This window comes from Triplophysa rosa, linkage group LG10 (genome assembly GCF_024868665.1).
Source record: "Triplophysa rosa linkage group LG10, Trosa_1v2, whole genome shotgun sequence".
Lineage (NCBI taxonomy): Eukaryota > Metazoa > Chordata > Actinopteri > Cypriniformes > Nemacheilidae > Triplophysa > Triplophysa rosa.
The window spans coordinates 12,340,782-12,357,080 of record NC_079899.1 but is presented as its reverse complement, the minus strand read 5'-3'; the positions used below and the strand labels follow the sequence as shown (position 1 = coordinate 12,357,080).

Here is a 16,299-nt window from a genome sequence, read left to right as displayed (position 1 = left end):
AAAAAGGCATTAACAGCAATTATTCCAACTCTCTCCGAAAAGAAAACCTTTGTGATTGAATCATTCATACAGCCAAGCCCTAATTCTTTAATATTTTGTGAGGTTTGCATGAGGATATGAAAAAGAGGAGGTGTGGAATAACAGAGAAGTGAGAGTGCTGGCTTGTGCAAAAACGCGTATGACTCACATCGGGTTGATGGTGGATGTCAGAGCTGGCAGATCCATGAACAAAGTGAGGCCACAGTGCAGATAGCCACTTCTTCTGACCAGGCCGCTTCAAGCTCATATTCTGTCCTGCTGGCTGCACTCGTGTGCGATTAGACCAGCCCACTGTTGTCGCGCTTTATAATGACTGTCAGCATCTGCGCGCGCTCGCTCACAACCGCTGCCCATTATTTTAAATGAGACCTCACCAAAGTCAGGTTAGGATACACGACTTCCTGCGGTGAATAAAAATGAACGGATGTTATCTATAGGTCGAATGAGCGGTCTTTTACGCTCTAACTAATAAACTTTTTTTCTGTAGTTATTTTTGATATTACAGGTTTATTTTAATGTTGACGTTAAAGGGATACCTCACCCAAAAATGAAAATTCTGTCATCATTTACTCACCTTCGAGTTAAGAGAATGCTTATAACCAGACAGAAATACAATGTTAATCAAAAGTGCCCCAGAACTGTTTGCTGTCCTACTTTCTTCTAAATGTTTTCTTTCGTGTTTATCAGAACAAGAAAATGATAAAGTAATTTTTCCTACTTTGGGAGTCAAAGGGGTGGGGGGATCTGTTAATCTGGTATGAGCATTCTTTCATACATCTTTCTCTGTGTTCATCAGAACAAATAAATGTATACAGATTGGAACAACTCGAAGGTGAGTAAATGATGACTTCATTTTCATTTTTGGGTGAAGTATCCCTTTAAACTGGTTTACGAAACACTCCCCCTGCGTCATTGGTCACAGGGCAGGTCGGCCCGCCTCATATTTACAGTATGTTGTTTGTTTTGCCAATGGCTTTCAGGATTTTTAAAACAGACAGAGCAATAAACAATAAGAGTACAAATAACATAAACATTACATAAAATGTTTGAACAAACAGACCTATTGAGGGATTACTTTTGGTTACCTGTATATCAATAATGCATATTTTTGTTTGTTTTTGGCCTCGGCTAATGATTGCTAGCCTAATAATTAGGCTAGCACAGAGAAGCTTTAATTATTTGGCCAAAGTCTTCATGCGTGTTTGTATATTGTTGTCATCTTATTTAATTTACTTATAAAAGTCTTGTTTGTGAGTGCAGCTAGATATGTAATATGAGAGAAAGTAATTAAAAACCGAAATATAGAAAATAGAAACTTTCTCTTTTGTTAAAAAAAAAACTCCAGGAAAAACACAGGACCAGCTTTTTCAGATTGCATCAAGTCTTTCTGAAATGAAAGCCCTGCAATGGTTGTGTAAAATGCGACAAATTGTCTTGTGGGGGATTCAGTATGTTTGACAGGAGCCTGCAAGAACCTTTCAAATTTAATGAGAATGACGTCTTGCTTGGCCCAGAATCCAAACGTGTGCGTAGGCTGCAGAGGATGGTAGAGATCTCACTTTGGATTCGGTCCAGGGACCTCATTACCGACCCTTAGCTTGTATCTCATGATCCTATAGGTTACGCCCAGGTACAGGTAGGTCACACGCTTGACTCAACACGTGGACCTCGTTCGTCATAGTGAAACATCTAGTTTTGATCATGATTTTGTGATCTTTCCAGACAGTTTCCGGATCTTTTTTCTTTTTTGAGACATCATTAGGTGCTGTGACGTCCAAACATGCTTTTTCTCCTGTTATTCTAGCTTTTATTTTAAGATTCCATCCGAAAAGGACATCTAGGGGTGTGGCCTTCTCTGTTTCAGCTTTGTTTGCATTTAAACAAGGAGAATGACACATGGCTTTTTATCTCGGCTCTCCTACAATTTCTGACAAAAGAGCGGTATATATAATCCCACACCTGTACAGATTCACACTGGCACATGAAAATGCATACAGCCCTGCATATCAACAGAGTCTGAGGTAGCTCTTTAACTCAAAAAAGTGATATAGCAATAGGTAGCATAGGAAACTTGTATATATATATAAGACATTTTGTTTAGATGCTGCATGGAAGAGTTGCCGAACAGCTTGGAGTTCTTTGAGACAGATTTGTTTTTCTGACACATCGCTTTGAAGACCAAATACTGCACCACCGCACCAGAGAGCAGAGAACAACCACAAAGGTACATTGAACTTAACTTACAGTATATTTGTTTACAAAATAAAAAAATAATTAGGTAAAAAAATAATAAGTTGCAATTTGCTGTATTTATTTTTCTATTTCATTTCTGCCAAAAGAGAGCTTGTGACTAAGAAAACAGTCAATTTGTTACTTACTGTTTTCTACATAAAATCATACTACATGATATAAAGAACATTGTGTTAAATATAACTTTGATATATTTGAAACTGAGTGAGGAAAGCTATGTCAAAGATTTAAATCATAGTGAAATGAATGGCTAAAATCAAACTTTATTGCCCATTATCTCAGAATTAGATTATGAGACTTGAGCCTGGTTTTCACTGACTGGTTCATAGGTTATATTTATTTATAATATTTACATTTATTATAGAGGAAGCTACATTTTTAAATATATAGTTGGATTCCAGAAATAATAACAAACATTGAAAACATTAAATTTTTCTGTGTTCTGCATCTAATGTTGGGTTATTTCGACCCAGTGTTGGGTCAAAAATGGACATATTCTTGGTTCACTTTTACCCAACTGTTGGGTTTGACCATTTTTAACCCATATGACTTCAAATAACCCCACATTTTTTGAGTGTATAGACTTGAAAATGAATATTTAGCGTTTCTGTCTGTAGTAATGTACCGTTGTATAATGTGAGCGAGAGGGTGTTAATAATTTACGCATATGGTTGAAATATACTTTGGTCTGATTGGCTGATATATGAGTTTAATTTTGAAATGGCCTGCAGTTAGAAATATGCTCCTGGAATACAGTCAGTATCATCCCCACGTTTCACATATGAGAAAAATATACTTTTCAATTTCTACAGTTTCTTCAGTGTTCTCTCTCAATTGTCCATGGAATATTATCTTATTAGTATGTCCATTTCTACATATTCTCCTGTAGATGCTGACTCTGTGCATGCCTCTCCGTTCAACACTGTTGTTCTTGGTGTTAATGGTTATGATGCTAATGACCTCTGCCTTCCCCCAACCTCACCTTCGACCTCTGCAAAGGTAACTTATTCTTACATGTCTTCATACACAACATTGTAACAACTAATAGATATCAGTAACTGCAGATTTCTTATATTTCTCCATCTTCTTTATTTTAAACAGCAACCTTCCTCGTATTGGTCAAGAGGATTCCAAAAGTGAACAGTGGGAGGTACTCTACCCCTCCATCTCGCTTCGCAATTGGAGCATTCACATGCTGACCGCCCCGGATTTTGGAGCAGCAAAGGCTGGTGCAGAACAGCTGGTTGGGGACGACTGGCTTCCGCTAAGCCAGTCACAGATGGAGGAAGAGCTGGTCAAGAGCTGGCCGGGCGACTGGCCTTCACAGCTGGTTCACCAGCAGAAGAGAAACATTGTGGTGGCGGATGATGCCGCATTTAGAGAGAAGAGTAAGCTTTTGACAGCGATGGAGAGACAGAAATGGCTGAACTCCTATATGCAGAAACTGTTAGTAGTTCATTCAAAATGATTTCAAACATTTATCCGGTTGTTCATATGTACAAATATATGAAAATGGTGCGTTTTATGCAGGATCTTAACTACCAAGTTAAAAATGTATGATGACACATTACAATGTGTAGATAAAGACGATTATTTCTTTCCTTTTTTAAGAAGATTGGTTGAATAGGCAAAATGCATGATGTGGAGTCTATTGATCTAATTCAAATAAACAGCTGAAAAGAATCTCAATGACTATGTTTACTGAGCAATTTTCAGATCCACAGACTTTGAGATGCCATTATAAATTTTGTTTATTCATATTATCTTCAGATGACTAATAGAACTTCAAAAAATACAATAAGGCACAGGAAGTGAATTTCTTTCCGGCTCATTAAATGCTTATAAGTAGTTATCTGTCAGCATGAATTACCTTGAAGATCTTTGACAAACCAAGTCATTTCACACTTTAGTAATAAATCCAAGTAATTTGTTCACATCAGAGACGGTCTAATGATGTGAAGCCACCGTTAGAAGAGCAAAATGCCATAATATGGAAAATGGGACACATTTTCGGGGTTTTTCATGTGTAACATCATTCAAAATCAAAGTGCTACAATACAGAGTATTGAACATGGGCATGGAACCTGAAAAATAGGACAGCATTTTATATACAGTATGTTTAATATTTCTAAATATTCATTTGAATATCTGAGCAATTTCAGGGTTAGGGGTGTGACATTTTCAGTCAAAACGTGAAAAATATAATTCTCAAAGAATATTTTTATTACAAATATACTGAACCATCGGATTATATTTCACTAAACCCCTGATGATAGAGTCCTCACACCAGAAACATATCAGTCTATGCGCGAGTTTTTACATTTACATTTATTCATTTGGCAGACCCTTTTATCCAAAGCGACTTACAAGTAGGAGAGCATGTAAACATTTTGTCAACACGTTAAACAGTACCGTTAGTTCACAATTTAAAATAGAGTTTTCTATTTTAAAAGAAAGAAAAATGCATGTGTTATGGATGTGACAAAAAAGAATGCACGCTTTTGAGAGACAACATACTTTGTAGGATTTCTTGAATCAAAATGTGCAAACAAGAAGAAGTAATACCCAACAAATGGAGAAGGCATAGACCTTTTAATCTAAAAGTTTTATTTTAGTTTTTATGTGGCCTTTTATGAGGTATATGGACCGTTATGAATGTGATAATTACGTTATGGATGTGACAATTCACTTACCAGACTAAGGAAAACTATGCTTTAAAAACTTTAAGAGAGACCTCACATATTTAAACCACCAAATATTGACATCCGACCTATCAGTATGCTAAAAACCTCTGGTAAAAACTTTTTTTCATCTTGAGGTTGACATTTGCATGGAATTGCATTTCTCAATGTTGATGACAAAAGTAGTATCACATAAGCAAGAGTTCTTGCTTATGAACTTTAATATAATGTTGAGTAAAACACAGCGTAAGCTACATAACGCCTATACATGTTTGATAGCAAATATAATTTTCTTAAGTAGATTATCTCTCATGTACCCTGAAGTCGGTAAATTGAACTCAGAAGAGATAGGACCTCCCATGCTGATATTAGTAATTTATCGCTAGACCGAATTATGATGTGCTTAAAATGGAATATTAAATGTTCTGACAGCAGAGAATTAAATAGGGCCACAGTTAAATACACCCCCGTGACCTCATTAGCTGGAAGCTAGCAAGCGATTCATCAACTGATTGGAGAGGTTTGAAGTACGAGCTGACGGCAAAGTTTGCTGAATAGCTTCTTTATGGCATTTGCTGAAAAACTTTCATGTTTATTTCCTTTACCTTTTTAAAAATTGTTTCACAAAGGTCAAGTTGATGTCTCAAGTATAGTGCCAGGAATAGTTGTGTAAAACTCATGAATCCAGCAAGGATGGCTATGTGTGCAGTGTTCAAGGAGAAATTTATGGGCTGTTTTTTGCAGATTATAAATTTCAGCAGGAAGCAGTGCTGTAGTACTTGAGTCCGGACTCGAGACGTTTTTCTGTGGTCTTGGACTCGTTGGTATCTGCACTCGGACTTGTCTCGGACTCGGTCATTGGACTCGCCAAATGTTCTAGTTGGTCTCGACCGAGTCAGATGATATTTTCTCCTTCTAAACAAAACCATTGATGAAGCATTTATGTTTGCTTTAGTTGGTCTCTTGACTTTCATAAGTTAATTCTTTTCCCTCTTGGAGTAGGTTACTTTTTGCGATGGGTGTCAAGCTGAAAAAGAAGATGATAAATAATACTAAATGAAATGATACTAAATGACTGATTTGAGTGTTCTGGTTCACAACGCTAAGATACTGTGCCAAATTAAACTGTTACTGTGATACTGTGCCTCAACAATTGTATTTTAGCACGCTGTTATAACAGACAATGTAAACCTAACGTTAAAACATAAGAATCAAGAACCCAACTAAAGAAAATACTGATCACAATAATGATGTTTGTTGAAACTTCTACATTCTTTCAACATTAATTGCGGTGGCAAAAGTGATGTTGATTCAAAGTCAACAAGCTGATAGTGGGAACATTTTCCATTACAGAATGTGATTGTTATAAAAAGACTGAAAATCTGAAGTTGCACTTCGGCTTTATGTGACTTTGGTGAAATTTCTATACCTAAAGTAAATAAAATGACCTAATTTGATCCGCTTTTTGATCATTACAAATAAAGTAAATGGTTTTGATTTTTGAAGAGGATTCTTTTTTCTGTCTCTGTCTGGACCGTCTCATTTGGACTCGGTCTTGACTTGGACTCGAACCTCTTTGGACTTGGACTTAACTTGGACTCGAACCTCTTTAGACTCGGTCTTGACTCGTTCTCGACTAGTCCTGGTCTTGGACTTGTCTTGGACTCGACAAAGGTGGACTTGACTACAGCCCTGGCAGGAAGTGATTGACCCAGTTCAGCATTTGTCTTCGGGTGTCAAAAGTGCCACTTCGGAAGTAAACTATTTATGGTCCCTTTGGAATGTACAAAGAAATGGCATCTCTGAAGAGGAATTTTCCTGCAGCTCTGCCCTCATGGCGAGGAAGCAAATAGACACTGTGTAACGGTGAGATGGATGAGAAGGCCGAGGATCACAGGAACTGTAATTTATCACTCTCTACAGATGGCCTACATGGCAGCCAAAGCCAATCAGCAGTAGCCAAATTGGTTTCTGTAGCCCATTTGCACCTACTGGAACTACAACTCGAAGCTGAATCGTTCGGTCCTGCTGTTTTTTCACTCATTCTATAGCACAAGTTGCCTGACTGTGGGGAATTGCATTAAGTGTGGATGCAATATGACTCATTTTTATTGTTTAGGTAGCTTTGAATAGTTCAGGAATTGTGAATGTTTTAGGTTGCATTTGCTGGAGTATTTGGTGTTTTTAAAGGTGAAGTGTGTTATTTATTTTGTTAAAATACTCTCTCCTATTCAGTTGAATGAGAACAGCTAAGAAACCATTTGTAGGTTAAAGAGTATAAACAATGTGGCTGTAAGATGCTATGAAATAATTTTTTTGTGTGCATCACACATCCATCACAAACGTCAATGGAACTAGCTGTTCTCAAATACTCCAATGACAGGTTGGTGAAAATATTTTCTGAAAACAATTATATAATTATAATGATTATATATTATAGTTATTACTTATAAATATTATATATCTTATCTTAGCTTCAATTTTTTTAACTTAATTTCAATCTTTAAATCCAGAAATAAGTCTTTAATTTTCATTTTATTTCATCTTCCAAATTCAGTCTGATCAACCACATCCTACAACATTAATCCATGAATACTTGACAGAAACATGTTGAGTGCTCTTCTATTTATAAAAAAAACAGGTTTTGTTCCAGCATTGTGAAAACTACTGACTTGGTATAAGCACTTCCTGTATCATTGCCTGTCTAAATGGCTTTATTGCTTCCCAATTTAAGTAGCTTTGTATGAAAGTGTCTGCTAAATGCCTAAATGTAAATGTAGTTTTTGGTTTAATTATAGATTTAGCATTGTTTTTTTTTTTTAAGTATACTGTATGTTTGCAGCACAGTCTACAGAGATTACAGCAATAACATTTCACTAAGGGTTGTATACTGTATGTATATAACTGTGCATGTGATAAATAATCTTGAATCATGACACCAAACTGTAGTAACAAAATTACACATTTCAAAACATATTTATGCTGTCAAAAACAGTCCCGCTAAAGTTGTAAGATTATGGAGATTTTATTACATTTTGCAACATTTAAAATATCACAGCTAAAAGAAGAAAATAATAATAATACAATTATTAAAAAACATGAATGGACTGTATATTATTTAATTTAGTATCGGTCAGTGACATCTATTTAATCATCTTTTATGGTCCTTGAATTCTAAAACTCTCTTTTCAAAAATCTCTCTCTCTCACGCACACACACACTCACACGCACACTCACACTTACACTTACTTATACTTACACACACACGCACACACATACACAAACATAACCTCAAAGACTGAATTTCCAGCGAACTTTTTCTAGTTCCCCAAAGAATCCTGAGAGAGTTCTGTGTTTTCAATTGAAACATGCTCAAATCATCTCTTTCATCTTCAAATCAAGCAAATCATCTTCAAAACACTTTTTTCCATTCACTTCTTTTCCTAGACCTGTTTACAGCCTGTGATTGGCCTTTTACGTGCTGTTTTTGGGATACGTTTTTCAGAAATCTGCAAAAAAGTACTGCACTCATTTTGATAGCTAAAAGCATAATTAAATGAAGAAGGAAGTGTGGAATTTTGTAAACCACAGGTTCTTCTCAGGGGTTTGCGTACAGACTCCCTCTTGTCCCAGTCATCAAGTGACTCACCAGTACTGTATGTCATAAAAATCGTTTTACAGTAAAAAACCCTCCATAAAGAACATAATTAAACAGCAGCTCAAAATTTTAAAAATCCAATTAAAATAAAAAAACTGAACACTGGTTTGCTGCCATTTGTGCAAGTGAGTGTTGATTTACACTTGATTTACAGCAGTATGACTTTTAAAACTGGCCTTAAAAAAAGTACTCTTAGAATTGAACTCCTTGCTGTGTAGTGACGGAACCACAAGGCCTGGACTCACTTGTGTTTCTTTGTCCATTAATGTTGACGTAATGTTTATGTTTTAAAATGACACATTGTTGAGCTCTAGTCACGTGTCAATAACCTCACGGGACGGTGAAGGTTCTTCAGGAAATGTGGTTGTAGCGTTTGGCAGAGTTTGATTGTGCGACACAGAGTTTTGCTGTATCTCCAGGGCGATGCCTGTGGGATCTTGCGGAGGAAACTCCTTAACTTGTCGCCGGTACTCTAGGAAGGTGCAGGCCTTGGTGGCGATGGCGACAACGTTTTTGCCGATGAAGATGGTCGAAACCCTGCTGTCCTGGAACAACACCATGTTAACGCCTCGGATGAGTATGGTGACGATGTTGATGGTCACCAAGCTGAGAACAGGGTACAGCATCATCTTCTGAGGCGACACGTGCTCGCCCTGCACGCTGATCTCGCTGAGAGAAACGCACGGGAGAATAAGTAACAGAATGTAACAGTAGAAGAACATCAGGCCTTCGGCCCAGATGGGCAAACCTGTCCTCTGTGGCTCCCACAGGTTAGCCTGGATGTCCAGAACATCCAGCAGGTCAAGTGCCACCCAGAAGAGTCGACCGCGCATGTCCTCCTTCTTCCGGAAGGTTCTCACGTACTCCATGCTGTCGAGTGCGACCAGAACAAGGTATAGCCCCGGTACGCAAACCGATAGCAACAAAGTCAAAGCTTTCCGAGCTACGGTCTCCAGACTTTTGCGGTCGGCCTTGTAATTTTGGAACACGAAGTATAGCTTGATCTCCAGAACGAAGATGTAGAGGAACCAGAGAATCATGGCATAGCCTCGCTTTGCAGTCTTCACCTCTGCTCCCACCCACACCGCCACATAACGGAGGACTATGAGAAAACAAATATCTCCAACCAGGACAATGATGCAGACGCCTATTTTGCGCGGACCCTGGTTCTGCTCCACGAGGTACGCGTCCATGAAGGCCATGCTGGTCATTATTACAATGGTAGTTAGGCACACATGCCGTTTGTCAGGGGGTGGCAATACCATGGTGCTCTGTCTGTTTACCAAAGTAAAAAACAAATCGAATCCTCAAAAAGTTTCTAAGAGGTTATTTCATGGTGTGCGGGCGGTCGTCCATCGACGCTGCGGCAGTGGACTAATCCATATGCATCTGGAAACATTCAGCACAGCTCCAGAGAGTCCAGTGGCTGTTCTTTACTGCTCCTCACATGACTGTGAGCCTCCATTAACCGTGGCTGTTTGTTCATTGATACCTCTTCGATTTGATGTTTATCTCTACAAAAGTGCGGATCCCCACTTTCCGACCTTACAGACATGGGACTACTCAACTGTGTCAGCTGATCCATAAAAACAGCATGGCTAGATACGAACCTTATCAGGTGCGAAAGCTGGATTGTGCCGTTTCTCACTCCTGCGCTGACAACGTCAGTGGAGAAAATGGAATGTCACAGCTCTTTTCCCCCTTTGACGGATCGAAGTTTTCTGCGAATCAGAGAAAGAAGAATTAGTTTTCTTCAGAGACAGAAAAGAATGGTTGTGACTTGTTGCAAACAATGAAGCTTTAAAACTAAACACTAGAGGTCACTGTGGTAATTTGACACAAGCAGATGAAACTCCAACCTCGCTCCCACGGGTCCTTTTGTTTCGCATTCCTCTAAAGCTTTTCATTTTCAATAGTCTTTAGCTGTTTGAAGGACGATGAATTTGTCAGATGATTCAAGGCATGTTTAAACTTTCAAGAACACACAAGAAATGTCAATTGCACTTTATTTTACAGTCCAGTTCCACATGCACGTACTATGTACTTATTGTGTGACTGTGTATTCAGTAAGAACCCATACAGTTTTAAATGGGTAGTTCACCAAAAATGTAAATTCTGTCATCATTTACTCACCCTCTTGTCATTTCAAACCTGTATGACTTTTTTAATCTGCAGATTACAAAAGAAGATATTTTAAAGATTGTTGGTATAACTGAACAATGGCGGTAATGACAAGAGGTTGAGTAAATGATGACAGAATTTTCTTTTTTGTGTGAACTATCCCCTTATTTATCAGTATTTTGTGCACGTACTACATGCACAGTGTAAAAAAGTGCAAGAATATACTGTATTTAGGTAGGCCCAAAATAGTGTCACCCTCAGCTCTAAACAAATATGCAGTTTTTAAGATTCAGTTCTCACCTTTTGATTGAACACTTTAAAATGATAGAAACTTCTCATTTTTCGATGAGGTCTAGCAGCAGGAGTCTCCCCATGCCACAGTATTCATTCTTAGATATGACAGTGCCACCTAGAATATATTTCCCTAATATTCCTATGTGCTCTGAGCTACCGGCTTCCATAGCAACCATTTCTATTGAGAGAAGTGATAATAAGTGATGATGAGCCTAAAGCAATGGGGAAGCCTCAGATATCTGGGAAGCGAGATATTATTGGATGCGTGACAGGCAAAGGGTGTTCGCTCACTTTAATAAGTATGTGTGAGATGACTCGACGTGAATATTCTTAAGACTTGGTGGGAGCAAAGAGTTAAAATTAAATAATTCATAAACAAAATTACAATCACATGCTCATTCAAAGTTCTTAAAGGGACATTTCCCTGAAAAAAATTAATTCTGTCATCATTTCTTGACCATTGTGTCATACTAATATATGACTCTTTATTCTGTGGAACAAAAAAGAAGATATTTTGAGAAATGTCTCAGTGGTTTTTTTGTCCATACACTGGAGGTCAATGGGGACTAGTGTTGTTTGTTTACCATCGTTCTTCAAAATACCCGAGTCCTGCAGAAGAAAGTTATACAGAATGACGTGAGGAAAGACATGAAGCGTGAGTAAATGATGAAAGAATTTTCATTTTTGGGGTAAACTGTTTATTTAATTTAAAGACAATTAAAAATGTAAATACAAATAAAAGATATGTAAGATAAATTATTAAATGTTAAGAAGACATTACAAATTATAGAAAAACAAAAAGATAAAAATGCCAAAGTGCTCCACAAAGGGCTGATTAAATATCATAATAAAAGCAACGGAAGCATAAAAAATGTGAATAACAGTAATCATTTACAAAATTAAAATGCATAAAGAAGAAAATGACGCAAATGGTCTGAAACATTTCGCTATATTGTCCATAAAAGTGCAGTAGATGCACAGCTAAGCAGACAACAACACAGTAAAAATAAACATTGTCTGCATTTTCTTCTTTTTTATATGAAAAGCTAAATAGCTTTAAAAACTGTTCATATAAAACAAAAGCACTGTTCTGAATTCCCTGTGTCCTTGTTAGAAGGCTACCCACCGTTTCTATATCTCAATATAAGCGTGACTAGATTTCTATGGGAGATTAGGGAACAGCACACATTTGATCATGAGATTAGCTCAGAGCTTCGGACTGTCTTTGTTTGTAATTCCAATCACAGCAACATTTTGCACACCACTCCCACAACACACGCTTGGAAACTCTTTGCTAGTTGCCTCACGTCAGTGTTGTTCACGATTGATATACTGTATATGGAAGCAAACGATGAGACTATTTGTCACATGTCTTCTCAAGTGATTGATTTCTATCTCAGAGAGAATTGAGGAAGAAATCACAATAAATCAGTAATATTTGAGACATAGCAAACTAATGGATGTAAAGAATTACTGTACAGCTTCTAATGTACTGTGTAAATTTAGATTCATTCATATCAAATCTCAGATGCATTTATAATAAATTATTCGAATGAATCATTACACATTAAATAATTGTGTTCACACACATGGCAAAATGTATTAGTAATGGTGAGATACTTTGAATGTTTCATTGATTCTACGTGTTCCCTGCTTCAGATACACCATAAAAAAAAATTCGGGCAGAAGGGGCGTCATAATCATAAATATACTCCAAAATGATAGTTTTCTCCTGTAAAATAACATGTTTTTCTTGTAAATTTGCTGACTTTTCGTGATTTAACAGTTTTTGACCGTATTTCAAAAAACAGTAAAATTCCATAAAATTACAGGTTTTTGGACATTATACATGAAAAAAATCTGTCAAAAATTACAGTCAAATTCTGGTAAAATTACAGGGGGGGGGGGAGGCTTTGACAGTGTAAGGTGCCATTTAGCTTTCTATTTGTTAATTCTTTGGTTGTCTTGCTTGTTGAAGATTTAATTTCAAACTATAAGCATGATATAAGTCCTCTATTTTTACTGTTATCCCACTCTTTTTAAAAGGTTTTTCATTGGAAACATGACAGGAACATGGCTGCAGGGTTTTGTTTCAGACACAAGAGATTCAGTGAGGTCAGGCACTGATGTTGGGTGATGGTGTCTGGCTCACAGTCAGCGTTTCAATTCATACCACAGGTGTTCGAGTGGGGTCCAGGTTTCTGTAGGCCAGTTCCTCCTGTACAACAATTCTAGTAAATAATTTCTTTATAGACCTCACCTGGGGCACACGGGGCATTGTAATGCTGGAATTGAAAAGATGTATAGCCCATTTTACTGATAATGTGTGTCTAAGGACAATGTAGGGCTTTCTGCTTGATTTTTAGGGCTTATTGGTACTGCACACAAAAGTGTGACTTTGTTTACCTCATTTGTAAATCACTTTGGATAAGAGCGTCTGCTAAATGACTAAATGTAAATGTAAAATAAGCGTCACTGTACTTGCAATGTACCTACTAATACAGACTATGCACTGTTCAATACCTTGCAGCTTGTTCTTTACATTCTAGGTTCATTCATAATAGATTTCTATTGGAAATGTTTGCAAAACAAGGACAAAGCTACCTTTTAATCTGTGTAAAAGCTTAAGGTCAAGAAGCATACATTGGTTTCTCCCAACAAGAACAGTCTATTCGATTTCAATAGCAAGGCCTGTTTGTGTTGGTCTGTCTCTATCATGTCCACAAAGTCTGTATACAGTCACGACTTTCCTTCCTGTGCTGCCGGTCATAATAGTCAGGTATCTCACCCACTTTTATTCTCTATTTAGAAGCAGATAACATTCCAATTTGCTCCATTTTGCTGTAATTTAAGTCTGACGTCTTAAATACTTTTCTATTAGGCTTGGTCTAATTGAGTTTCTATCCCGGGGCTCTGTAAGAACATGATTTGGTTTTTGAACACAGTCATAACGCCAACTGGTTCGTTCTTATTATGAAGTATTCTAAAACTGAAAATGAATATGCCCGTTTTGTCATTAAAGGAAGTATTTTAATAAACGAGTGTTGTAGCCAGCCCCTGGGCACACGTCCTGCACCAAACACCCCCACCTGATGCTGTACAGGGCTACAGGGTTAAACCTGATAAGAGTTGTCTGCACCAACATCAACAACAGTGTAGCAATAGTGGCATAGCCCAACAATCAGACAATAAACAGAAAGGGCCCTTCTGTTGCATTGTGTGTTCCCGTGAGGGTGGAGTGGGCTTTCTGTTTTTATTTTTGTATGCAATCATAAAACAACAATTTAGGGTTCTCCATTGTGTTTTGAGTTTTGAAGGGGATGTGTTATTGATTTGTGGTCATTAAAACAATAGTTGGCCCTTGTGCACTTGTGGAGACGCGCAGGGACTCAGAGACGGGACCCTACACAGACATCATGTAGATATAGAAACAAACAAGAGGAGATGGGATCTCACTGCTGGGATCACAGACCTCATTTAGTAACACTGACTTGTTTTCATGGACTTTTATCTTATTTGAAGGTGTCGGCTTTAAATTAATTTGGATAATAATCATCATTTGAATTTTGATATTATCATGCTTATCTCTGTTTACCAATGGGCAAGTTTATCAAACAAGATGCAAAGATATAATCAAACCCTGCAATCACACTAAATTTTTTTTAGAATAATGTGCAATGTACTATTATAATGTGAAGGAATTTTCCATATTGATTTATTACAGCTGTTCCACCTGTAATTTGAATTTTGGGTTTAAAGGAAATACCTGTTCATTGGAAATGTCTGTAAAATGTATGGATAATGTCCTGGCAGAAAATTAAAAATTTTGAGCTTTTTAACAGTGCAGAGAAATTTAAAACATATATGAACATATAAACTGCATTGCCACTGGATAATAATAGTATGGTTTCTCCACAATAACTGATGGGCACCCCCTGGAAGACAAAGATGAGAAGTGGTGGATTGGATTAATTGACACAAATCTCAATATTCCCAAGAAATTAATTTGCTTCTTCATTATCTTTACTGATTAAAATGCTTCAACAAAACTTTACTTAATAAATTGACATTTTTCATTTTGGAATTTAATACACTAGTTGAGGAAAAATTCAAACCAAAGTACTAACATGATCACCCATATGTTCACTTAATTTCAACAAATTATTGAATAATTGTCACTAATACGAGTTCAGTGTTTAAAAACTACACATGTATTGAATATACTGGGTCTTAAGGTGGGCCTGGAACAGTCCCAGTTCTTTTTTCACTCTGCCTCTCTGACATATTCACACACACAAATACATGCACACACACTCCTCTCGCAGTGTACTGTACTGTGTGAAGAGAGCGATGGAGTGAGAGCATTAAATCAAGAGTTTAATTAAAGTAGCAAAACACATGGGAGCAAATAAGTGTCTGGAGTAGAGCTCATCAGCCAAATCAATAGACAGACAGGGAATATTCCTCTCCTCTGAAGCATAAACTACGGTGGCCCACTGGTGCACAACACAACAAAATTTAAAAAGCAAATATAAGTTCACAACGCAATCAAGCTACAACACAACGTAATCAAGGCACAACACAACGAAATCAAGACACAACACAAAGGAATCAAGTCACAACACAACGAAATAAAGACACAACACAACGTAAATGCTCCCGACCACTAAGAGGCACCAAAGTTCTTATATTGTTCTATACTTTTTAGGGGCATATTCGGCACTTCTGTGCTTAGTTCAGTGCAGACAGCAGCGAGAAAGAGATCCGGGAGAGCATGAAGGATTTTAACGCTGATTAATAAAGCCGGGGACAAACATTCTAAACCTGGACTAAGACTGGACTGGACTTTCTGCTAAACCAACAAATCTATTGATCTATGTATTGATATAGATGAGCAAGCTTTGCATCCTGTGTTATTAGTTTTGAGCGGCAGTCGCTATTGTCTAGCTCATTTTCAATGGGAGACTTGCGGTAAGCAGCAAAATGCGGGGGTGTCGTTGGTGGCGTGGAGGGTGCTCAAACAGTGCCCAAAATCCTGCCACTTTCACGGATATTCGAAACAAGCGCTATTTTTGTGAGCGGCATCCACGCTGGCTTTAACCTATCAACATTTTACTGAGCTCAAAACACAGAGAACTTAGTTTTAATAATGGAATTCCCAGAGTTATATGACTTAACAAAAAGAAAACAAATACAGAGATTTAAATAAAGAATGATTTGCAAGTTAAAATACATGATACGTGCAAAATGTCTAAT

At 37.4% G+C, this 16,299-nt stretch overlaps 2 protein-coding genes across 3 annotated transcripts in view; one reads left to right on the top strand and one right to left on the bottom strand.

Moving 5' to 3' along the window:
- Positions 1-2,028: 2,028 nt before the first annotated feature.
- Positions 2,029-3,957, top strand: pth2 (parathyroid hormone 2). Its single transcript, XM_057343677.1, has 3 exons — positions 2,029-2,263; positions 3,179-3,288; positions 3,391-3,957. The coding sequence occupies exons 2-3, from the start codon at positions 3,179-3,181 to the stop codon at positions 3,755-3,757; spliced, it is 477 nt and encodes a 158-aa protein (XP_057199660.1). The 5' UTR covers positions 2,029-2,263; the 3' UTR covers positions 3,758-3,957.
- Positions 3,958-8,210: 4,253 nt separating this feature from the next.
- Positions 8,211-16,299, bottom strand: part of tmem121aa (transmembrane protein 121Aa) — a 53,147-nt gene continuing 45,058 nt past the window's right edge. For both annotated transcript variants that reach the window (XM_057343672.1, XM_057343671.1), the window contains exon 2: positions 8,211-10,349. In XM_057343672.1, the coding sequence (XP_057199655.1) occupies positions 8,943-9,893 (951 nt within the window). In that variant the 5' untranslated portion in view covers positions 9,894-10,349 and the 3' untranslated portion in view covers positions 8,211-8,942. The remainder of the gene's footprint in view (positions 10,350-16,299) is intronic.

What these genes read in the sequence shown, in the direction of transcription:
- pth2 (XM_057343677.1), top strand. Translation starts at nt 3,179, where the DNA reads ATGCTGACTCTGTGCATGCCTCTCCGTTCAACACTGTTGTTCTTGGTG. An exon ending in CACCTTCGACCTCTGCAAAG is followed by an intron (nt 3,289 to 3,390) that starts GTAACTTATTCT and finishes TATTTTAAACAG; the next exon opens with CAACCTTCCTCGTATTGGTC.